Source organism: Pecten maximus, chromosome 6 (genome assembly GCF_902652985.1).
Source record: "Pecten maximus chromosome 6, xPecMax1.1, whole genome shotgun sequence".
In the NCBI taxonomy this organism is placed as follows: domain Eukaryota; kingdom Metazoa; phylum Mollusca; class Bivalvia; order Pectinida; family Pectinidae; genus Pecten; species Pecten maximus.
In genome coordinates this window covers 43,662,121-43,688,983 of record NC_047020.1, presented here as the reverse complement: position 1 = coordinate 43,688,983, position 26,863 = coordinate 43,662,121, and the positions used below count along the sequence as shown (strand labels likewise).

Here is a 26,863-nt window from a genome sequence, read left to right as displayed (position 1 = left end):
ATCTTTTATTGTGATATTTGTGTGTGTATTAATAGTGAAATTCCACATTTAGTGTATTAAGCCTTTGTCAATATTTTAACAGCTGAGAATCACTGTTGTGTTTATTTAGCCTAATTTATCGGTGAAAGAGTATGACATTTTCAGCTCGGTGCAATGAACTTTGTATCATGTCCTCTGATCTCTGTCTCCATTGTGTACAGACCTACCAGTTATACTAGAACATACAGAGTTTCATTTATTGTAGAAATTTGAGAATTGGGAGGACTTTGATTTTGAATTTTAAGATAAGTGTATTTAGATTATTTTCTGTTGGTATAATTAAGAAAATATCTCCGATTGTAAATTTGACCTTTGTGTATGAAGAACTTAGATACGACAAAAAAATATATCTGTGACCTGACTGACCATCTTTAGCCTAGCTATGTCCAGCTGGTCAGTGAATGTCCACACCATCGTTTGACCATTTCTCTCTATATCTAGTTGCATATACAGGCCATAGATAGTACACATTATTAGAGTAAGCAATTGATTTTTAGCTCACCGGGCCCGAAGGACCGGTGAGCTTATGCCATGGTGCAGCGTCCGTCGTCCGTCGTCCGGCGTCCGGCGTCCGTCGTCCGTCAACTTTTTCTTTAAATCGCTACTAGTCATAAAGTATTGAATGGATTTTCACCAAATTTGGTCAGGAACATCCTTGGGGGAAGGGGAACAGAGTTTGTATACAGTTTTACTCTGAACCCCCAGGGGCCTGAGGGGCGGGGCCAAATAGGGGAAATAGGGTTAATCCTTTAAATCGCTACTTGTCATAAAGTTATGAATGAATTTGAACCAAATTTGGTCAGGAACATCCTTGGCAGAAGGTGAACAGAGTTTGTATAAATTTTTACTCTGAACCCCCAGGGGCCTGAGGGGCGGGGCCAAATAGGGGAAATAGGGTTACTCCTTTAAATCGCTACTAGTCATAAAGTTATGAATGAATTTGAACCAAATTTGGTCAGTAACATCCTTGGCAGAAAGGGAACAGAGTTTGTATAAATTTTTACTCTGAACCCCCAGGGGCCTGAGGGGCGGGGCCAAATAGGGGAAATAGGGTTACTCCTTTAAATCGCTACTAGTCATAAAGTTATGAATGAATTTGAACCAAATTTGGTCAGGAACATCCTTGGCAGAAGGGGAACAGAGTTTGTATAAATTTTTACTCTGAATCCCTAGGGACCTGAGAGGCGGGGCCAAATAGGGGAAATAGGGTTACTCCTTTAAATCGCTACTAGTCATAAAGTTATGAATGAATTTGAACCAAATTTGGTCAGGAACATCCTTGGCAGAAGGGGAACAGAGTTGTATAAATTTTTACTCTGAACCCCTAGGGACCTGAGAGGCGGGGCCAAATAGGGGAAATAGGGTTACTCCTTTAAATCGCTACTAGTCATAAAGTTATTAATGAATTTGAACCAAATTTGGTCAGGAACATTCTTGGCAGAAGGTGAACAGAGTTTGTATAAATTTTTACACTGAACCCCCAGGGGCCTGAGGGGCGGGGCCAAATAGGGGAAATAGGGTTACTCCTTTAAATCGCTACTAGTCATAAAGTTATGAATGAATTTGAACCAAATTTGGTCAGTAACATCCTTGGCAGAAAGGGAACAGAATTTGTATAAATTTTTACTCTGAACCCCCAGGGGCCTGAGGGGCGGGGCCAAATAGGGGAAATAGGGTTACTCCTTTAAATCGCTACTAGTCATAAAGTTATGAATGAATTTGAACCAAATTTGGTCAGGAACATTCTTGGCAGAAGGGGAACAGAGTTTGTATAAATTTTTACTCTGAACCCCAAGGGGCCTGAGGGGCGGGGCCAAATAGGGGAAATAGGGTTACTCCTTTAAATCGCTACTAGTCATAAAGTTATGAATGAATTTGAACCAAATTCGGTCAGTAACATCCTTGGCAGAAGGGGAACAGAGTTTGTATAAATTTTTACACTGAACCCCCAGGGGCCTGAGGGGCGGGGCCAAATAGGGGAAATAGGGTTACTCCTTTAAATCGCTACTAGTCATAAAGTTATGAATGAATTTGAACCAAATTTGGTCAGGAACATCCTTGGCAGAAGGGGAACAGAGTTTGCATAAATTTTTACTCTGAACCCCTCGGGACCTGAGGGGCGGGGCCAAATAGGGAAATAGGGGTTTATCCTTTAAATAGCTATTATTCATAAAGTTATTAATGGATTTGAACCAAATTTGGTCTGGAATATTCTTAGGGGAAGGGGGAAAGAGAGTTTATATAAATATTGACTCTGACCACCAAGGGGCCTGAAGGGAGGGGCCAAATAGGGGAAATAGAGATTTGAGTTTTAAATGGATTTGAACCCAATTTGGTCAGAAACATCCGTGGTAATGGGGGAACAGATTTTGCATAAATGGTTACTGTGACCCTCAATCCCATAACTATGTATAGTAACGCTGGGCATTAAGGGATAAACACAATACTTATGTAAACATAGGCCAAAGGGTTTTCCCCACCCTAAGGGACTTAGTTTCTTTAAACACCATTATGTTGTAAAAAATAATCCATATGGTCTTTCAGAGAGTACATTTTTGTATAATGTATTAACAAATTGAACATGAACATTATTTTGACATTTGGTCAAATCCAACCAGGTGAGCGATACAGGCCCCATGGGCCTCTTGTTTATGAAAAAAGGATGTGGGAAAAAAGATCATGGAAAACCAGAGCTCTCTTGTAACAGCTGAACACAATGAACGTGGCTTAACCTTTAATGTTAAGTAAATTCTATTATACGAAAATTCTCGGAAAATTACCGCAATTTTGTTATCTTTTCCATCGATGTTATAAATATAGGTACTTTGTGAGGGTTTTTTATGAGTCATACAATGTAAGTACAATTCATTGAAGTTCCGCATTAATTGTTCGTATAATGATGGTATAATTGTTGTATTTGTGTCCTTACGTAACCCTGAACAGACAAAGGTCTTTGTGTTTGTGCATCATCTACCGCCCCAGCAGCTGTTACCATATGTCCGTAAAAGTCTGTGATTGAAATCACTCAAGCATGAACAGGGGGATTTTCTTTGTGTATTTCAGAATGGACTCGGATGATCATCGACTGACAATATGACTGGTTGTCTCTCCTGTGTCGTTATCGATTACAAACTCCAACAGGATCTGGGAGTTATAGGAGAGAGCTGTGAGTTACAGCGACAGTTTCACCTGGTGCTAACGAGTACCTGGAGGGGTGGATGTTATCAGTGACAGGTATGGTGTTCACGCAAGAATGTATCTACACTGTGTATCGGGTAAGGTCATACTTTGTCTGAGATTTATTGTCATAAGTCTGTGATTTATTGATATAAGCTATTGTTGTTATGTAACTTCATGTGAAACCTTTATATACAGTATAATCTTACTTTTCTGACACTTGACTTTGAGGATATTCTATTATATATATACAGTAACACCTGAATTTACTGACATCTGACTATAATGACCTCCTGTAATATACGATGCAACTTGACTTTACCGACCCCCGAGTCCCTGACTATAAGGACCTTCTGTAATATACAGTGAAACTTGACTTTACCGACCCCTGAGTCCCTGACTATAATGACCTCCTGTAATATACGGTAAAACCTAACTTTACCGACCCCTGAGTCCCTGACTATAAGGACCTTCTGTAATATACAGTAAAACTTGACTTAACTGACCCCTGAGTCCCTGACTATAAGGACCTTCTGTAATATACAGTGAAACTTGACTTTACTGACCCCTGAGTCCCTGACTATAAGGACCTTCTGTAATATACAGTGAAACTTGACTTTACTGACCCCCGAGTCGTTGACTATAAGGACCTTCTGTAATATACAGTAAAACTTGACTTAACTGACCCCTGAGTCCCTGACTATAAGGACCTTCTGTAATATACAGTGAAACTTGACTTTACTGACCCCCGAGTCGTTGACTATAAGGACCTTCTGTAATATACAGTGAAACTTGACTTTACTGACCCCCGAGTCCCTGACTATAAGGACCTTCTGTAATATACAGTAAAACTTGACTTAACTGACCCCTGAGTCCCTGACTATAAGGACCTTCTGTAATATACGATGCAACTTGACTTTACCGACCCCTGAGTCCCTGACTATAATGACCTCCTGTAATATACAGTGAAACTTGACTTTACTGACCCCCGAGTCGTTGACTATAAGGACCTCCTGTAATATACAGTAAAACTTGACTTAACTGACATCTGACTATACTGACATTTTGTAATATACAGTAAAACCTGAATTGTCTGACACCTGACTTAAAGACGCTCTGAAATGTCTGATGTTACTGTCCAAGTGACAGATTTCTTAATGTCAAACCTGTCTTAATCGACTCACTGCTGTATCGAACCAGACACTAGAATTGTCTTTATGTTCTGTTATAGTAGTCTTATATTCTGGGCTCAGATTTTAGGAGTCTGATTACGTCTGCCAACATGTCTTATAATCAGTGAACATAATCTTGGAAGTTAAACAAAGATTTTTATACCCCGCCATGAAATGGGGGGTATATAGTGTTATGTATATCCGTCGCATCCGTCCCGATGCAATGTAACTAGCTAATCTCAGGAACTGCTGATGTGATCCTCCCCAAACTGTGTTTCAGACAGGGCAATGGGGGCATTTATGTCTCACAGCTATTTTCTAGTTACTGTAATATTCTTTGTCTTCATAAGGACACTATTTTTTAGCTCACCTGCCCGAAGGGCAAGTGAGCTTATGCCATGGTGCGGCGTCCGTCGTCCGTCCGTCTGTCCGGCCGTCCGGCGTCAACTTTTTCATTTAAACAACTTCTTCTCAATAACCAAGAGGCTCAGGAACTTCATATTGGGCCTGTAACATGCTGGGGTGAAGGGCTACCAAGTTTGTTCAAAGAAATGACCTTGACCTTCATTCAAGGTCACAGAGGTGAAATAGGCTATAATCTTCAAACGACTTCTTCTCAATAACCAAGAGGCCCAGGGACTTGATATTAGGCCTGTAGCATGCTGGGATCAAGGGCTACCAAGTTTGTTCAAAGAAATGACCTTGACCTTCATTCAAGGTCACATGGGGCAAATAGGCTGTAGTCTTCAAACAACTTCTTCTCAATAACCAAGAGGCCCAGGGACTTGATATTGGGCCTGTAGCTTGCTTGGGTGAAGGGCTACCAAGTTTGTTCAAAGAAATGACCTTGACCTTCATTCAAGGTCACATGGGTGAAATAGGCTATAATCTTCAAACGACTTCTTCTCAATAACCAAGAGGCCCAGGGACTTGATATTAGGCCTGTAGCATGCTGGGATCAAGGGCTACCAAGTTTGTTCAAAGAAATGACCTTGACCTTCATTCAAGGTCACAGAGGTGAAATAGGCTATAATCTTCAAACAACTTCTTCTCAATAACCAAGAGGCCCAGGGACTTGATATTAGGCCTGTAGCATGCTGGGATCAAGGGCTACCAAGTTTGTTCAAAGAAATGACCTTGACCTTCATTCAAGGTCACATGGGTGAAATAGGCTGTAGTCTTCAAACAACTTCTTCTCAATAACCAAGAAGCCCAGGGACTTGATATTGGGCCTGTAGCTTGCTTGGGTGAAGGGCTACCAAGTTTGTTCAAAGAAATGACCTTGACCTTCATTCAAGGTCACATGGGTGAAATAGGCTATAATCTTCAAACGACTTCTTCTCAATAACCAAGAGGCCCAGGGACTTGATATTAGGCCTGTAGCATGCTGGGATCAAGGGCTACCAAGTTTGTTCAAAGAAATGACCTTGACCTTCATTCAAGGTCACATTGGGCAAATAGGCTGTAATCTTCAAACAACTTCTTTTCAATAACCAAGAGGCCCAGGGACTTGATATTAGGCCTGTAGCATGCTGGGATCAAGGGCTACCAAGTTTGTTCAAAGAAATGACCTTGACCTTCATTCAAGGTCACATTGGGCAAATAGGCTGTAATCTTCAAACAACTTCTTCTCAATAACCAAGAGGCCCAGGGACTTGATATTGGGCCTGTAGCATGCTTGGGTGAAGGGCTACCAAGTTTGTTCAAATAAATGACCTTGACCTTCATTCAAGGTCACATGGGGCAAATAGGCTATAATCTTCAAACAACTTCTTCTCAATAACCAAGAGGCCCAGGGACTTGATATTAGGCCTGTAGCATGCTGGGGTGAAGGGCTACCAAGTTTGTTCAAATAAATGACCTTGACCTTCATTCAAGGTCACAGAGGTGAAATAGGCTATAATCTTTAAAAATTTCTTCGCAATAACCAAGAGGCCCAGGGACTTGATATTGGGCCTGTAGCATGCTGGGATGAAGGGCTACCAAGTTTGTTCAAAGAAATGACCTTGACCTTCATTCAAGGTCACATGGGTGAAATAGGCTATAATCTTCAAACAACTTCTTCTCAATAACCAAGAGGACCAGGGACTTGATATTAGGCCTGTAGCATGCTGGTGTGAAGGGCTACCAAGTTTGTTCAAATAAATGACCTTGACCTTCATTCAAGGTCACAGAGGTGAAATAGGCTATAATCTTCAAACGACTTCTTCTGAATAACCAAGAGGCCCAGGGACTTGATATTGGGCCTGTAGCATGCTGGGGTGAAGGGCTACCAAGTTTGTTCAAATAAATGACCTTGACCTTCATTCAAGGTCACATGGATGAAATAGGCTATAATCTTCAAACAACTTCTTCTCAATAACCAAGAGGCCCAGGGACTTGATATTGGGCCTGTAGCATGCTGGGGTGAAGGGCTACCAAGTTTGTTCAATTAAATGACCTTGACCTTCATTCAAGGTCACAGAGGTGAAATAGGCTATAATCTTCAAACAACTTCTTCTCAATAACCAAGAGGCCCAGGGACTTGATATTAGGCCTGTATCATGCTGGGATCAAGGGCTACCAAGTTTGTTCAAAGAAATCACCTTGACCTTCATTCAAGGTCACATGGGTGAAATAGGCTATAATCTTCAAACAACTTCTTCGCAATAACCAAGAGGCCCAGGGACTTGATATTGGGCCTGTAGCATGCTGGGGTGAAGGGCTACCAAGTTTGTTCAAATAAATGACCTTGACCTTCATTCAAGGTCACAGAGGTGAAATAGGCTATAATCTTCAAACGACTTCTTCTCAATAACCAAGAGGCCCAGGGACTTGATATTAGGCTGTAGCATGCTGGGATCAAGGGCTACCAAGTTTGTTCAAATAAATGACCTTGACCTTCATTCAAGGTCACATTGGGCAAATAGGCTGTAATCTTCAAACAACTTCTTCTCAATAACCAAGAGGCCCAGGGACTTGATATTGGGCCTGTAGCATGCTGGGGTGAAGGGCTACCAAGTTTGTTCAAATAAATGACCTTGACCTTCATTCAAGGTCACATGGGTGAAATAGGCTATAATCTTCAAACAACTTCTCCGCAATAACCAAGAGGCCCAGGGACTTGATATTGGGCTTTAAGCATGCTGAGGTGAAGGGCTACCAAGTTTGTTCAAATGAATGACCTTGACCTACATTCAAGGTCACAGGGGTGAAATCGGCTTAAATCTGTAAATAATAATTTTGCGATAGCCAAGAGCCTTTGAGACCTGATATTAGGCCAATAGAATGCTGGAATAAAGGACTAGAAAATTTATTAATATGAATAAACCTAGCCTACTCTGATATTTGAATAAAGAAGTAATCAGCATAGTATCTGTAGAAATGACCTCAACCAACTTCAAAGTTGCTGTAGAGCCAGGTGAGCGATACAGGCCCATTGGGCCTCTTGTTGTTGTGTTGTTTTCAGAACTATTTTCTTCCGTAAACTTTTCTTTCATTCTAAAATATATGATTCTTTCATTGTTTTATTTCAGTCTTCATACAATGTCAAAGTTTTGGTTGTATTTTTTAAAGGTTTTATATTCTCCCACCAGTTTGCTGGAGGGCACTTTAGGATTGTGTTATGTCCATTTCCTCATCAGTCATTTTATGGAGAGTTATAGGCCTTTGTTTAGGTGTTAATGTTATGTAATAATATTTAGAGTCAGTGCCCTTTGTTTAGTCTATATACAGAGTTATGGCCCTTTATTTACATTATATATTGAATTATGGCCTTTTTTTACTCTACATTAATCACAGTAACATTTTATATAAAAAGTATAAGTAGTACACCCCTTTGTCATCTAAGATTGTTTTGTATCCAAGTGCACTTTGGGATAGATTCTAAATTTTGACATCATCTGTTGTGAGGGTAGACCACTAGACACTCCCTCTCTGGTGTATGGTGTGTTGTGAGGGTACACCACTAGACACTCCCTCTCTGGTGTATGGTTTGTTGTGAGGGTACACCACTAGACACTACCTCTCTGGTGTATGGTGTGTTGTGAGGGTAGACCACTAGACACTTCCTCTCTGGTGTATGGTGTGTTGTGAGGGTACACCACTAGACACTCCCTCTCTGGTGTATGGTGTGTTGTGAGGGTAGACCACTAGACACTTCCTCTCTGGTGTATGGTGTGTTGTTAGGGTAGACCACTAGACACTACCTCTCTGGTGTATGGTGTGTTGTGAGGGTAGACCACTAGACACTTCCTCTCTGGTGTATGGTTTGTTGTGAGGGTAGACCACTAGACACTACCTCTCTGGTGTATGGTGTGTTGTGAGGGTAGACCACTAGACACTACCTCTCTGGTGTATGGTGTGTTGTGAGGGTAGACCACTAGACACTCCCTCTCTGGTGTATGGTGTGTTGTGAGGGGAGACCACTATACACTCCCTCTCTGGTGTATGGTGTGTTGTGAGGGTAGACCACTAGACACTTCCCTCTCTGATGTATGGTGTGTTGTAGGGTAGACACTAGTACACTTCCTCTCTTGGGTATGGTGTGTTGTGAGGGTAGACCACTATACACTCCCTCTCTGGTGTATGGTGTGTTGTGAGGGTAGACCACTAGAACTTTCACTCTCTGATGTATGGGGTGTTGTGAGGGTAGACCACTATACACTCCCTCCTGGTGTATGGTGTGTTGTGAGGGTAGACCACTAGACACTCCCTCTCTGGTGTATGGTGTGTTGTGAGGGTAGACCACTAGACACTTCCTCTCTGGTGTATGGTGTGTTGTGAGGGTAGACCACTAGACACTTCCTCTCTGATGTATGGTGTGTTGTGAGGGTAGACCACTATACACTCCCTCTCTGGTATATGGTCTGTTGTGAGGGTAGACCACTAGACACTTCCTCTCTGGTGTATGGTGTGTTGTGAGGGTAGACCACTAGACACTCCCTCTCTGGTGTATGGTGTGTTGTGAGGGTAGACCACTAGACACTCCCTCTCTGGTGTATGGTGTGTTGTGAGGGTAGACCACTAGACACTCCCCTCTCTGGTGTATGGTGTGTTGTGAGGGTAGACCACTATACACTCCCTCTCTGGTGTATGGTGTGTTGTGAGGGTAGACCACTAGACACTCCCTCTCTGGTGTATGGTGTGTTGTGAGGGTAGACCACTAGACACTTCCTCTCTGGTGTATGGTGTGTTGTGAGGGTAGACCACTAGACACTCCCTCTCTGGTGTATGGTGTGTTGTGAGGGTAGACCACTAGACACTCCCTCTCTGGTGTATGGTGTGTTGTGAGGGTAGACCACTAGACACTTCCCTCTCTGGTGTATGGTGTGTTGTGAGGGTAGACCACTAGACACTCCCTCTCTGGTGTATGGTGTGTTGTGAGGGTAGACCACTAGACACTCCCTCTCTGATGTATGGTGTGTTGTGATATGTGATGGTGTGTTGTGAGGGTAGACCACTAGACACTTCCTCTCTGGTGTATGGTGTGTTGTGAGGGTAGACCACTAGACACTCCCTCTCTGGTGTATGGTGTGTTGTGAGGGTAGACCACTAGACACTCCCTCTCTGGTGTATGGTGTGTTGTGAGGGTAGACCACTAGACACTCCCTCTCTGGTGTATGGTGTGTTGTGAGGGTAGACCACTAGACACTCCCTCTCTGGTGTATGGTGTGTTGTGAGGGTAGACCACTAGACACTCCCTCTCTGGTGTATGGTGTGTTGTGAGGGTAGACCACTATACACTCCCTCTCTGGTGTATGGTGTGTTGTGAGGGTAGACCACTAGACACTCCCTCTCTGATGTATGGTGTGTTGTGAGGGTAGACCACTAGACACTCCCTCTCTGGTGTATGGTGTGTTGTGAGGGTAGACCACTAGACACTCCCTCTCTGGTGTATGGTGTGTTGTGAGGGTAGACCACTAGACACTCCCTCTCTGGTGTATGGTGTGTTGTGAGGGTAGACCACTAGACACTCCCTCTCTGGTGTATGGTGTGTTGTGAGGGTAGACCACTAGACACTTCCCCTCTGGTGTATGGTGTGTTGTGAGGGTAGACCACTAGACACTCCCTCTCTGGTGTATGGTGTGTTGTGAGGGTAGACCACTAGACACTCCCTCTCTGGTGTATGGTGTGTTGTGAGGGTAGACCACTAGACACTCCCTCTCTGGTGTATGGTGTGTTGTGAGGGTAGACCACTAGACACTTCCTCTCTGGTGTATGGTGTGTTGTGAGGGTAGACCACTAGACACTTCCTCTCTGGTGTATGGTGTGTTGTGAGGGTAGACCACTAGACACTCCCTCTCTGGTGTATGGTGTGTTGTGAGGGTAGACCACTAGACACTTCCTCTCTGGTGTATGGTGTGTTGTGAGGGTAGACCACTAGACACTCCCTCTCTGGTGTATGGTGTGTTGTGAGGGTAGACCACTAGACACTCCCTCTCTGGTGTATGGTGTGTTGTGAGGGTAGACCACTAGACACTCCTCTCTGGTGTATGGTGTGTTGTGAGGGTAGACCACTAGACACTTCCTCTCTGGTGTATGGTGTGTTGTGAGGGTAGACCACTAGACACTCCCTCTCTGGTGTATGGTGTGTTGTGAGGGTAGACCACTAGACACTTCCTCTCTGGTGTATGGTGTGTTGTGAGGGTAGACCACTAGACACTCCTCTCTGGTGTATGGTGTGTTGTGAGGGTAGACCACTAGACACTTCCTCTCTGGTGTATGGTGTGTTGTGAGGGTAGACCACTAGACACTCCCTCTCTGGTGTATGGTGTGTTGTGATATGTGATGGTGTGTTGTGAGGGTAGACCACTAGACACTTCCTCTCTGGTGTATGGTGTTTGTGAGGGTAGACCACTAGACACTCCCTCTCTGGTGTATGGTGTGTTGTGAGGGTAGACCACTAGACACTGCCTCTCTGGTGTATGGTGTGTTGTGAGGGTAGACCACTAGACACTCCCTCTCTGGTGTATGGTGTGTTGTGAGGTAGACCACTAGACACTACCTCTCTGGTGTATGGTGTGTTGTGAGGGTAGACCACTAGACACTCCCTCTCTGGTGTATGGTGTGTTGTGAGGGTAGACCACTAGACACCTCCCTCTCTGGTGTATGGTGTGTTGTGAGTGTAGACCTATCAGATACTACCTCTCTGGTGTATGGTGTGTTGTGAGGGTAGACCACTAGACACTCCCTCTTGGTGTATGGTGTGTTGTGAGGGTAGACCACTAGACACTTCCTCTCTGGTGTATGGTGTGTTGTGAGGGTAGACCACTAGACACTCCCTCTCTGGTGTATGGTGTGTTGTGAGGGTAGACCACTAGACACTCCCTCTCTGGTGTATGGTGTGTTGTGAGGGTAGACCACTAGACACTCCCTCTCTGGTGTATGGTGTGTTGTGAGGGTAGACCACTAGACACTCCCTCTCTGGTGTATGGTGTGTTGTGAGGGTAGACCACTAGACACTCCCTCTCTGGTGTATGGTGTGTTGTGAGGGTAGACCACTAGACACTCCCTCTCTGGTGTATGGTGTGTTGTGAGGGTATACAACTAGACACTTCCCTCTCTGGTGTAATGGTGTGTTGTGAGGGTAGACCACTAGATCACTCCCTCTCTGGTGTATGGTGTGTTGTGAGGGTAGACCACTAGACACTATCTCTCTGGTGAATGGTGTGTTGTGAGGGTAGACCACTAGACACTCCTCTCTGGTGTATGGTGTGTTGTGAGGGTAGACCACTAGACACTACCTCTCTGGTGTATGGTGTGTTGTGAGGGTATACAACTAGACACTTCCTCTCTGGTGTATGGTGTGTTGTGAGGGTAGACCACTAGATACTCCCTCTCTGGTGTATGGTGTGTTGTGAGGGTAGACCACTAGACACTATCTCTCTGGTGAATGGTGTGTTGTGAGGGTAGACCTCTCTGGTGTATGGTGTGTTGTGAGGGTAGACCACTAGACACTCCCTCTCTGGTGTATGGTGTGTCCTGATTTTTGTGATGGTCTGTTGTGAAAATTGACCACTGGCGATTGTCTGGCATGTCAGTAGTTTTCTCTTCTTACAGACTTTGTGCTGTTTAACTGTGATGCCCTCTCTGTCACGATGACCAGTGGCAAGTTTACCGATGCATGAATGTCTTTGACAGACGATGATCTTCTCCACTGGAGATGTGCCAATGCTTACGGTAGTCTTGTATATGCGTATATAGCATACATGTAGGTAAACAAACGAAGGATTAATTAATAAGGTAAACAAACGAAGGATTAATTAATGATCTGATAAGTAGATACAAGGACCCTTTAGGTGAGAGAGTGACTAATGGCCGCTACAATAGAGCTTTCCTTCTTGCCAGTATAAACAATCTGGGGTCAGTCAGTTGGTCAGTATCGAAAGCTGGACGTTAATCACAGGGGTCAAAGCTCCATAGGACACTGGCATACTGTAACCAGGTACACAAACAATATGATTATATAAGGTTTAAACTGTTCAAACTTAAAATCTCAAGATTATCATTAGGTGTTCATTGTTTGTGTTTTGTTCAATTGATATTAGTTTTTCTGTCTAAGGAGACAAAATTTAGTCTCAAATGCCTTTCATGAAGTACGATCTCCTACTTTGAATTATTAACAGCAAATCATAATTTGATTATGAATCTCAAGATTATATTTCATAAATCAAAATTAAAATTAAAATCTTAAATTGAAAAGCAAAGACATTATGACAGGAACTGTAATGGGTTCTCTTCTGGTGTTGAATTGTTCCAATCTGATTAAAATCGGCTTTTACATGGCTACGTTTACTATGTACTACTAAGGGGCCGCGGTGGCCGAGTGGTTAAGGTGTCCCGACACTTTATCACTAGCCCTCCACCTCTGGGTTGCGAGTTCGAAACCTACGTGGGGCAGTTGCCAGGTACTGACCGTAGGCCGATGGTTTTTCTCCGGGTACTCCGGCTTTCCTCCACCTCCAAAACCTGGCACTTCCTTAAATGACCCTGGCTGTTAATAGGACGTTAAACAAAAACAAACCAATTACTATGTACTATGCCTGTTCAGTAGTATATAGTAAACTTAGCCATGTAACAGCTGATTTTAATCGGACTGAAATTGATCATGGTAAGATCTCTGATGGTTCTTAACCCTTGTGGTACTGAATTGTTCGTTGCAAGTTATCTGATGGTTCTTAACATTTGTGGTACTGAATTGTTTATTGTAAGATCAGCGATGGTTCTTAACCCCTGTGGTACTGAATGGTTTGTTGCAAGTTATCTGATGGTTCTTAACATTTGTGTTACTGAATTGTTTATTGTAAGATCAGCGATGGTTCTTAACCCTTGTGGTACTAAATTGTTTGTTGCAAGTTATCTGATGGTTCTTAACATTTGTGGTACTGAATTGTTTATTGTAAGAATTCAGCGATGGTTCTTAACCCTTGTGGTACTGAATTGTTTATTATAAGATCGCTGATGGTTCTTAATATCCACAGATTGTCTTTGTTTGGTGTTTACTTTGAACATATCAATAAATAGAAAGTCAAGTAAACATATATATTTTCTTGTTTCTATTCATTATATAAACAAACAAAATGGCCGTATTTGTTTACCTTTTCTTATTTGTTATCGCTGATAAGACCTTCTTGTGTATGTTATTTTTAAATAGACTACACACGACTGTGCTGTCAATTGATTAATTTGTAGCAGTAGTTTGTAAGCCCAGAGGGGAACAGGTATATTTGATGCAAAGATTAATATATGAAATGTGGTTTTGCTTGCTAAGAAATGGACAGGTATATTTGATACGAAGATTAATTTATGGGAACTTGGTTTGTGGCTTGTTGGCCCAGAAGCGGGACACTACTTGTGAGCCAGCTTGCTACTTAATACACAAATACACACTCATCATCTCAGCTGACAGGTTTACAGGTACTCTGTATATAGGTAAAGATATATATATATATAAACGCCACACACCTGTATAGGACACGCTAGTCTGGGAGAGAGGTTGTTTCATCTGTAACTAAAATTAAAGACCAGGAGTCGCAGAGATTTTAATTGTCTCAGAAAATTACGTGAGAAATCTGCTTGAAACGAATTCAGAGACATGTGTGTGTTTCTGACGGAGGTATGAGAAAGGAAATAGATTTGGATTTAGAGATATTTCCCTCTGAACGAGGTATGGATAAGAAAAGCAGACGTTTTGGATTTAGAGACAAGCCTTTTCTGACTGGGATATCGAGAGAAACTTCTTTATCTTAATAAGATTTAAGTCGGAATGGACAATCTGTGATTTGTGACCTATCAGGTAAAAGCTCCATGCTGTTTCTGACTATAATGGAAACCGCTACCTGTATTTCAATGTACTAGTTTAAAAGACTATAATGAACGGAGGAAAGTGGTTTTCACCATATTGAAGTGTTAAATGCTGACCTTTCTCCATGTACGCCCATGGATGTATGAGCACGGACAAACACTTATTGTACGTCTGTTTTAAGTCCACATGATGAAGCAAAATAAGAGTATATAGCTCTGTATCTGGGTTGACAGCTGTAGAGTTATTGACTATATTAATTCTGAGTGTTGATGTACTTGTGGATTTTGTAAGCTGCTGGACACCCCTATATGGATATAAAGTCAAGGAATTTGATAACGCAATCTTAACGTACACACAGCAGAATATTAAGTAACGATCAGGTGGTTCGGGTCTAAGTTGTGTATTGGGTCAGCGGTTACGTCACTTTGGATGTGCTATTTTTGCTGTGTATACTTGAAGTATGTCTGATCCTAATCCAGACTTAGAGGTGGCGGGTGAGGTCGCTAGACATTCACCTGTTCATGAGGACGAGGACATCAAAACAAAGGTAAAACGCTTTGTTTTTCTGTAGTTTCTTTGTTGCAATGGTTCTAAAGGCCCGAGTGTTGATTCGGTAACTTTCAACTAAAGTAAAAATCAATATTCTGAAATATGCCTTCAAAACAAGGATACATGTTTCTCTATAGAAATCTGGATAAGAATTTTAGTCTGTGAAATGAATATTACTTCACGTATAAAATATTTAACTTGTTTTAAATATTTTATTTCTTCTTGGACTTCAACTCTACTTCAATCCAAGTTTAATATATCAGAGAAATTTGGACTTGCTGACCACAGGATGACCACAGGATGACCAGAGAATGACCACAGGATGGTCAGGGTGTTCATTATTTGACCATTATGATTTCAGACTATTCCATATGGTAGACAGTGGATAAAAGAATGGAATTTTAAGTAAAGGGCAAGCTCACCTCTTAGACGTTTGACATTCAGTGTCCACCTATAAACTAAAAAGAAAAGGAAACACAATTAGAAATAGCCCAGTTTACTACAGGAAATAAGGAGATGTTATAGAATGTGATTATGGTGTCATTGAAAGATAGGGAACCATTTGTCGCATGTGAAAATTCCATTCACGTACGTTTAGTATTCTACAGGGGTACCCCTCTTAAAATGAATAGCGTGAGCATTCATGATCAGGGCCTGTCAATATTGTAAATCTATCAAAAATTTGGGTACTAAATGTACTTGGATGAAATTTTCAGGGACGACAGTCTTTCCCTATCTTTCAATTACACCATTATTTCGTCATTTCATAAGATCTTTTCATTTCTAATAAACCAGGCAATTTCTTATTACGTTTCTTTTTCTCTTTAGTATAAAGTAAGATTTATGATGTCAATGAATTGGTACCTGTGTATAAACCCAAATAATTTTAGACAGATATTGTGAGAATTCATTACGCTTTAGTTTCTATTACATTGACGCAATGAAAGAAAATCCAAGTACATTGACGCAATGAAAGAAAATCCAATTCTTTCATTGATCTTTAAAAAAAAAAAAAAGTATTGCCTTAGAATGTTGCTAGGTTGGTGTAATAATATTATCACAATATATGGGTGTAGCCCTTGCGTATATCAGAAATCGAATTATGTCATCTGTCATGCTAGTGGAGCGTAATCAGTATTTTAAACTTTAAATATCTTCAGATTTTTTCCATTATAAATTCATTCAGATATTTTCTGATGGAAAAATACTTTTTGATATGTTAATGTTTCTGCATCAAAGGAGGTGTATATTGCTATTTTACCAAAGTCTAATATGTACTGTTTTAACCCGAAATGTATTTCTTTGTTGAAAGTGATGGCGTCAATCACCTTTGAATACCCCTTCAGGTACTTGAGTGTCTGTGGTGTTGGCCGTATTGTATGTATAAAGATAATTATCTAAATTTGATTTAGACAAAATTAAAGGGTGGAGATAATTTGGTCTGGGTTTAATTAAGTTAAAATGGAGCATTAAAGGTGTGTCTCATCTTAATTTAATTCCATGTACGTAGAAATTGAGGGTGAGGGAGTATTCTGTTGGAGTAAGTAGTCATTTGGGCCTCAAGATTGAATGTTTATTTATTAGTGTACAATAGATTGGAGTTTCTCTATATAGTCTAGATCTTCATTGTTAAAAGTAATTGACAGGTACTGATGCGTCAGACTTCCTGTTGGAACAAAAACCAATTATTTTATTTGATCTCATGATCGTATCTCTAGGAATACCTTAAAGAAATTAGGTCTTTTATCCACAAGGGTCTGCGTGTGAATCTTTTATTTAGAGAATAAGGATATTCTTATTTCTTGGTCGAAGTTGATGGTTACAGTATACATGTATATAACGTTCAAACTTGATCCAGGCTTTAAAAGAGCATTCCTTCGTTCAGACATCAGAAACATGAACAATTTCTATTGATGAAATCTATGTCCGAGGGATGATTAAATGAGTGTCTGTGCCTACATGTAATGAAATTAACGCCGAAATGTACAAGAAAAAGGCGTATCGTATACAAATACTGTATGTCTTTGCGGTAATTACTGATACTTCGGGGAGAATTAAGAATTTTCAGGACATAGTACTCAAAGAACTTTGGTTAATCTTGAGAGTAAAACTACCTTATTAATGTAAAGATTATAACTTTTACTACTTGGAACAAATACATATTTTCCAGTAAGTTTCAATTTTGACGCCCTTAACTTTATTCAAGACAAAGGAATGCCCCTTTAATGAATGTAGTAGCATACAGAAAATAGAAATGGATTTCTTGGGTAACACCATGTCCTCACGTTGACAACAACAACAATATTTAACAAATTAGACTTCAACAATGAATTATTGTACATTTCCTGGCACTGGGACTATATTGATTAATTACAACTTCACTCTGGGAAATAATTACTGAAGGGCATGGAGGCAGAAATTACCGTATGCATCTTACACTGTCTTCCATTGCTTGGACTTTTTAAAAATGTTTTTTCATTGACTTGTTATTGAGGAAAATACTGTATGATGATTACAAATGGACTAATTTTGTCTTCACCCATTAGCTTTGATGCTTGGTTTAGTGCTTGGCGGACTGGCTAGGTCCTTGTATGCACAGAATTTGACCTATCATATTTGATGTAATTACCCCTTTATTATAAAAATAGTCTGTATATGTATTGCTATATGTAACCCTGGAAATACTAGCCACAGTATACAGCTCGGCTGGAGAAAACTTCTTTATTAAGATTGATCTGTTGAGTGTTGGACTACTAAGCCAGCGGTTCAGGGTTCGATTCCTAGCAGAGGAAGTGGTTTAATTTTGATTAATCGTGAAATCAGTGAACTCGGACTCAGGGATTATACTTAACATTACTTGTGAAAGCATCACTGTAACCCCAGAAAACTAGAGGACAAATTCTTCCCTGGAGGGGTGGTTAACGGTATGTAACCCTAGTAACTACTAGCTGTAATATATAGCTCGGCTAGAGAGAACTTCTCTTAAGCTTGACCAAATTAGTGTTTGACTACTGAGCCAGAGTTCCCTAGTTTGATCCCAGTAGCGGAAGCAGTAGTTAAGGGGCATGTAAACAGCAAATCCAGTCAAAACAGGGATATTTTACAAGTCTGTGGTATAAATTCCTACTATAGTGCAACGTAACAGAAATAACTTGATGAACTTTTAGTATCATTGCAAACCTTGGAACTTGCTGTTGACATGTAATTTGTTAAGCTGTCTGTAAATTTCAACAAAACATATGAAAAATGCAAATTATTGCTGATTGTAAGAAACTACATGTCCAAACAAACATGTTGGTATATTACATGACTATTTTTGTGCAAATCTTTAGATATTTATTCGAGTTTGAAATTCAACATTATTCTACTATATAGATGACCCTTAAAATTTAATTACTCATACTCTATTATATATATATATCATTTATATAATCATTATGATATACGGATCATTTCACAGGAATTGTTTTGTCAGTTTGTGTTGCCTACCAGTCCCAAGTCTTGTACCTGACGAATACCTGCTCTGTGTGTGTCTTCATAATGGCAGCATAAATGTCTTCAGCAACTTTATACTTTGTTCTCGGCTGTGATCAGTGAAGTTGCATCAATCCACATTAGTTATGTGTAAAGTGTATATGTAATATTTCAAAAACATAAAATTGTAAATTGTAAGCAAGCACACAGATAACTTCTTGAAAAGAAAGTGAATTCAGATTCAGACAATCAAACCTGAACATCTCATTATACACTTGGCTGTGTAGAGAAAGTATACAAGCTTTTACCAGACGACACTTTAAATAGGTGTCATTCTTCCATTAGATCTCTACAATGACACAGATTCACTGATAGTAGTAATGGGATATACAATCATTATAAAGATTTCATAAGAGTGTTTACAGGTTTTCTGTGATGTTATGTGTATCATATTTTGAAATTAGTCGTAGCTTATACTAAATATGATTACATTACCGATTAATCATATCTTTTTTCCGAAAATTAACGAAACTCACAGGTTACATTGAGAAATTAGAATAGATGGAATGATTAAAAAATCGTTAATTAGACCAAAACCAAAACCAAAAAAAAAATAGATAAATAAAAATAAAAAATCATATAATATTAATATAGATACATGTATATGTATATGTAACTGCTTCGGGTCATTGTTTGAATAAGCCTTTCTAGATTTGCTTTTACTATATTTTAAGATTATAATTTATATACTGATCATTATAAATGAAAGCTGATCTTTATAAATGAAAGACAAAATCACTTTTTTTCTTAATATCACTTACCCTATATATGGCGTCTAGATGTGTATTTAAAAATACTTAATTCTTTATCTTGTTAGACTAATAAAACAATATAGGGTTCTTTATGATGAAAATCACTGCACAAAAACAATTGTATGTTGCCGCGCTAAATCTCCGACTTAGAACAATCCCTTTGTGGGAGATTTCCCACTTTGGCATCTCAAGAGGGTGGCAAGTTGGTTTAACTTGTTTCGCAATGGTTATAAAATAAATAATTTTTATATTGACATGATTTTAATTAACTAATGCTGTTAATTGTAGCACTGGCTACTAGTAATGAATCAAAAAATTTGATTTGCATCAAATTTAATTAAGATAAAATATCTATTTAATCTAATTTGAGGATTTTGTTGATGGAATCTCTTTGTTCACTGTGCCATGGTATGACTTGCTATTTCCAGCATTTTAAAATAGATTTCTCAATTGTTACTTAAATATCACATTATAATTATAGTTTCAGTATGTATTAACAGCTTGAAGATTCAATATAATTTATCTTGAATCATCAATTTGTACAATTAAGACCTCGAGTTTATTTTGTGACAATGATCTGAAATTTTATATTTAATATTTAAATTGTATTCAGTATGATTCTGATTTGCAGGCAAATATTGATCGGTCTCTAAGTAAATAAATTGGATATTTGCATAAATTGATTGACAGCATTAATATTGTTGAATAGAATTCATGCATAATTCTTTTTTAAAAAACCAGGACACTTTACTCTCTGAATAATTTACATTTAAAAAACTGGTTTATGAATTTCTTCCAATACAGTATGATATATAACAGTATTGATTGTACATGTTCATGCAGTTAGCTAGCTCTTAATATCGATGTTGAATGTTTGTGTATAATATGCATTCTAATTCATTCAAAATGAAACGCAACATTTGATTGGTCAATGAAAATAACCATGATTTACTGAGCTGCTAATATCGATGTTGAATGTTTGTGTATGATATGCACTCTAATTCAATCAAAATGAAACACCACATTTGATTGGTCAATGAAAATAACCATGACAGTGAAGTCAGGATGGCAGTTGTTAATGACGTCATTGACCTTGGCTGACCTCAAAACACATGACCTCATGAAAAATAACATGACCTGAAACTTCAAAGGTCAATGTGACTGGCATCAGGAATGCAGGGCATAGTGAACGAAGTACAGGAAAAAACCTTCTTGTAATTATCCTTGTTTAGACTAAAAGGAATTATAATAGGGGCTAATCGTACTATGTTTTAAATTTGCGGATGTATACTATTAGGATTATTACTATTGCAGATATGTCCATTTAACTGTATCTCAATTTGAGATGGTATATAAACACATTATACCATAGCTAATCTGAAAACACAGTACGGTTTTCCTCAAGTGATAAATTCTTTACCTATCACCTGTCTACACAGACAACCTGTCTAGAAAGACCACTTGTCCATTCAGAACTTTTATATTGCATATGAAAAACTTAAAAGTTCTTAAGAATGTTAGGTAAACCAAAAGCATTACCAATAATTACGTTTAGAAGAATTCAACATAATTGCAATAAAAATAAAAAAATAAAAAATTCTAAGTCTCTGTTATATTAATCAGAAGATCTCACTCAAAGGGTTCCTCTCTCCCTGCCCATGTCATTTTTGGTTTCTCGGGAAGTTGAGAAACGGCCAATCTGTGCTGTTGTGGTTGTGTCCTTGGGCAAGACACTTTACCCTAATTTCTCTGGATGGGATGCGACAGGCCTCCTGTGTGTTGTTCAGTGAGGTAGTCACAAACTACTACAAAGGGGCCTTGCCTCAAATGACCCTGACTGTTCACAAGGTGATTAACCCAGCAAACAAACATTCGGAATAAAAAGAAAATGTGGAAAATGCAACCTATACAGTCCTGAAATTTTCAACATAGACACTTGCATCCTCCTGTAACAGCTTATTGGTGTATCGGTAATATTGTCTATTTGTTAGCCAAAAAAAAGTAAAAATGAAATATTTTTCATATTTTTCAGAAAATGGATTCACAAGTTCATGAAGATGAGAGCCATATACTTCGAGATGAGGGGAACTTCATCCAGAACGTTTCCCAATTCTACAACCAGGAGGCTCTGAGCGACGTGAAGTTGAAGGTCGGGGATGAAGTGTACCACGCTCACAAATTTGTCCTCGCCAAGTCGAGCGATGTGTTCAGGACAATGTTGTACGAAAGTCGTTGGTCACAGGAGAACTCCAGCGAGTTTGAACTCAGCGAGAGCATGGAGTGTCAGTGTGTTTTCGACAAATTTTTACGATTTCTTTACACGGCAGAGATCTCGATACGGGTAGAAACAGCTGTCGGAATTTTGTGTTTAGCTGACAAATATAATGTTACATCACTGAAAAGCTTGTGTACAATGTACATGGTCGAGAACAGTAAATCGCCACGGGTTCGTAATGCCCTAAGTTGGTACGCTTGGGCCAAAGCTCTGGGACTTGATGATCTCATAAACCAATGTGCCAAAACCATTGCCTGGAATGCCGATAGTTTACTAAAACTTGAAGAATGGCCAAGTATGGACTTTGATTTCGTGAATGACATGTTGCGCAATTCTGAACTGATCGTTTTGAGTGAACATGCATTGTATCTTTCACTGGTTGTCTGGCTTTTAGATGAACAACGGGAAAATGATTTGAAAGAAAATGCTGAGAAGTTGCTTCCGCTAATCAGGTTCCCACAGATGCTTGTAAAACAACTGTACGAGATTGAACATTCCGACCTGATGAAACGAGAAGAGTGTAAGGACATTTTACATGAACTGGTCGGCAGCGCCTACAGATATAGGTCGCTGTGTCCCTCTCAGGTGGACCTTGGTCTTTCATTTACGGGTCCTTTCTACATGCCGAGAAATTACATAGATCTAACCGTTGATTCTGTGCGGATGCAGAACACTCTCAGGTTTGGAATACAGGTTGACGTCCGCACATACGCAGGCCCAGTTCCCTGTAGTCAGAGAGAAGGAGAATGGAAAATTACGTACCGTAAAAACGGGGACAGCTGGACTCTACAGATCTTTTGTCACGAGTCTGCGACGGTAAACGGAGAAGCCCGTGTTCAAGCTGCAGTCATTATATACAATGATGACGAAAAAGTTATACAAGTCGAACAAGTACCCACATATGTATGTTCCCGTGGTAACCATTTAGCCTTGAATATCAACGTGGACAATCTCTCCGATTCCAAAGTCATGGCGTTACTGTTGAAACCTGTACCGAAGTAAAGGAACACAAGTTCTGGTTTATGATTAACCTAAGTTAGAATCAAAACTTGAGGAATTTTTTCAAAATGCAAAAATCTTCATCTGTCTCATGTATTTATGTGTAAACTAGTTTGTAGGTAGTGTTGTTGTTCCAGATAGACATGTATATGTTAATACCTAGGCTAGTCTGTTTCATTTTGATGATTCTTTCAAGTCTTCAGTAATTATTCCACTAATCCAGTGAAACCAGGTGGACTACAGTATCGGTTTCCTCCTGTTCATCTGTCCGTCTTTCCGTCTGTCAGTCCGCTAGATATTATCAGACATTATATATATTAATTATATTAACAATGTATATGGACAGGGGCCGCGGTGGCTGAGTGGCTAAGATGTCCCGACACTTTGCGAGTTCCAAACCTACCATGGACAGTTGCCAGGTACTGACCGTATAGGCCGGTGGTTTTTCTCCGGGTACTCTGGCTTTCCTCCACCTCCAAAACCTAGCACGTCCTTAAATGACCCTGGCTGTTAATAGGACGTTAGATGAAGGTAATTGATATATATATAGGTAAAACATTAGATTTATCTCCAGTACAATCATGAATATGCTTATAACTGACATATGAATTTCTTAAGGAGTCATTTGATAAAAATTCATGTACAAAATATATATATACCAAATGTGGATCATGCCACAACCGGGTACGTGTACTTGATAATAAAGGTACAGAATGTATATTCAATGTACTGACATACCTGGATATATTTAGATAGCGGGTATATGCATGAGTGATTAGGGTGAATTATATCCAGGTTTATATAGCATTGTCCTCTCCATCTTACTTTTTTATTCATGATTGATTTTCAAGTCTCAAGAATTTATTCTCAAGTTGTAACATAAGTGAAATAAGCTTACTTGTCAGTATTATTCATCCTTAATCTTTGACAAATGTTAAATATCATAGCCTATCTACAAGGTTAGAAAAACATCCTCAGTCATACAGTGGGGAATTCAAGTGTTAAAATCCCACAGGTACATTTTGTGAAATATATCATTTTTTAATTCAATGAAAAAAATAGAACATTTCATGCCTACAGATGAAATTATTTTTTTTTTTTTTTAATGCAAATTCAAAATTATATGGTACTAAATAATTTTTTCAAATTTGAAAAAAATCACAGTAATTGAAAAAAATGAAATAAAAAAATAATTTGATGTTTGATAGAAGCCTAGACATATCCCTACCAACATTGTGTTGTTGGATACCAAAATGTATATTAAGAATTAAAATCAATTTGGGTTTCATTCCTGAATCTTTATTTTGTTATATCATAATTATACTGCAAGCTACTTGGCAGCTTTTGTTAATATCAACATTCCTACACATACATTCCAAAATATATTGTTTATTTGTGTTACCATGGTAACTCAGGTTGTTACGTAAATGAGAATAACATCAAAATCTTAGTTCTCAATTATTTAGATACATTGTATTTTGATGTATTGAGTAAGGGAGATAATCCACTTTTACTCCGAGATAGGTGTATCCGTACTGATGCTATTCTCATTCTGAAATTCTGAGACGCGCAAATTTCATAGTCGTAAATATTGTATGATGTCACATCAGCAGTATATCTACACATCACAAATATGACAGGGACAGATATCTGACAGATATGTTTTTAAGCCGATGTTTATCAGGAAATTTTTGAACATTTAATTTATTTTTTTTTTCAGAAATGAACATTCAACATTTTTTTTCAGAAACTGTGCCAAAATTTTAAGGCATCTTAAATGTACATCAGATATACCTCTTGATGAATTATAGATGTAAAAAATATGCTTGAAAAATAAAGGTTTGAATTAATATCAGATGTTCAGACCCAAAACAGGGATTAAAATGTAATTAATGAATATTAAAACACCTGTTAGAGTCAGGTATTGGTCCAAAGGTTCGGGATATTAAAGGTCTGATGTGATTTATAAAGAATGAATATTTATATTTGTATACAGTAATGGTGTCTGTTTATAATCTAATGTTTAGAGTACACATAGGTACATTCTTTTGAATAATTTATGTTAAGTACATATTTTGTGTGGAGAAATTGCATTCCATTAATGTAAACTTGGTATAACTTGATGTATGAATTAATTATCCAGCACAGGGGCCACAGGTCTGAGTAGACATGGACTACAGGTCTGAGTAGACACTGACCATAGGTCTGAGTAGACACTGGCCACAGGTCTGAGTAGACACTGACCACTGGTCTGAGTAGACACACTCCACAGGTCTGAGTAGACACTGACCACTGGTCTGAGTAGACACACTCCACAGGTCTGAGTAGACACACTCCACAGGTCTGAGTAGACACTGACCACATGTCAGAGTAGACAGGTGTCCAGATTATACAGGGTTACATAGAAATGTATACATTAGGACCTAGTTGTCTGGTTTATACAGGTGTCCAGATTACACGGGGTTACATAGAAATGTATACAGTAGGGACCTAGTTGTCTGGTTTATACAGGTATCCAGATTACACGGGTTACATAGAAATGTATACAGTAGGACCTAGTTGTCTGGTTTATACAGGCGTCCAGATTATACAGGGTTACATAAAAATGTAAAACAACCCTGGTACATCAAGAATCATCATATTCATAATTTTACATTTTTCACAAAACCAGAAATTCATTATGCCCCAATTTGTGTTAGACTTATAGAATTGTCAATTGTAGTTTTTGTTTTAGATCAATTTTTCTTGGAAAATATGTTATTTGAGGAGTTTTCTGTAATCAGAAGTTTTCAAACTAAAATTTAATCCATAGTAAACATTCCTTTACAATTATATTTACCAGGTGTATGTATAAAATTCTAACAATCAAATAGATGGTGCTGAACCCTAGAACCTGCTCTTGCTGTCTGTTTTAATCTTTAAATATCAAAATGTTATCAATATTTAAATGTGTGAATTATTGTATATACGTTATAATATATTACTCATGCTGTTTGTCATTTGAAATTTGCATTTTTCAAACTAAAGAGTCTCCAACAGCATTTCACTTTTTTACAATCATCATAAAAATATTTGAATACTTTGTTGTCGGGAGTACTTTGACCCAGCATTGCCCGATAGTTTACCTAAGTAATTAATATCTGATAAGGATACCAGAGTTATCTCCCCTGATATGTTTACATTGTTAGACCTAGGTTTATGAAACAAGGCGTACTTGGAGAATTAATCATTGTTAAAACACAAATAAAATATCAGGAAAAAATCTCAAATATTTGCATAAGGGTTAAGATTAATTTTAAATTGCTGAAAATTAAGTCAGTTTCTGTTTTCGATGGGATGGTATCATGGCTTCCAGTATGACTTTAAGCAATTGCGTTGTCAAATGACCTTTTGTCAGAAATCTGAAGGGTCAAAAGACATGTCAAATACAGCTAGAAGCCTAGAGTAAAAAAAAAACATACATGTACTCTCAAGTGTGTACTGGAATGCATTCAGACAATGGGCATTGTAAGTCCATCATCCGTCATCTTTACAAAAACTAGCTATAGTCATGAACTACTGAGCAGATTTCAACCAAATTTGGCGTGGGACATCCTTGGTTGAAGAAGAACCAATTTTGTATAATGATGGGCCTGGCCCCCTCAAGGGGCCTGAGGGGCAGGACCTAACAGGGATGATATGCACCAAATCGGTTAAAATCCTTCTGTAGGAATGAAAGGATTTGGTCCATAATTGGTCTGAAGCATTCTTTGGTAAGGGAAATCAGTTCAGTATAAACTTTGGGCCTGGCCTCTCAGGAGCCAGAGGTCAGAGGTCAGGGCCCAATAGAGGAAATAAAGCAAATGATTTAAAATTCCTTTTTTTCTTCTGTAGGAATGAAAGGATTTGGCCCACATTTGGTCTGAAGCATCCTTCGGTGAAGGGGAATCCATTTTGTATAAATGATGGGTCTGGCACATTAACCAAAGGATGTTTCAGACCAATTGGTAAAGATTTTTCAAGTGGATAATGTTTTCACCATTCATGTTTTAATGCATTTATGTTATAATAAAGGCATAAAGGGCCCGTTTTGACTTTCGCA

At 39.0% G+C, this 26,863-nt stretch overlaps 1 protein-coding gene across 3 annotated transcripts in view; it reads left to right on the top strand.

The window, feature by feature from the left end:
- LOC117329857 (BTB/POZ domain-containing protein 17-like) overlaps positions 1 to 24,569 on the top strand; it is a 37,288-nt gene extending 12,719 nt beyond the window's left edge. The window contains exons 2-3 of one of the 3 annotated variants that reach the window (XM_033888035.1): positions 3,103 to 3,273; positions 21,541 to 24,569. In XM_033888035.1, the coding sequence (XP_033743926.1) occupies positions 21,544 to 22,785 (1,242 nt within the window). In that variant the 5' untranslated portion in view covers positions 3,103 to 3,273; positions 21,541 to 21,543 and the 3' untranslated portion in view covers positions 22,786 to 24,569. Of the gene's footprint in view, positions 1 to 3,102; positions 3,315 to 14,340; positions 15,221 to 21,540 lie in introns of those variants that run through there. The other 2 variants (XM_033888034.1, XM_033888033.1) reach the window with 2 other exon arrangements.
- Positions 24,570 to 26,863: the final 2,294 nt, after the last annotated feature.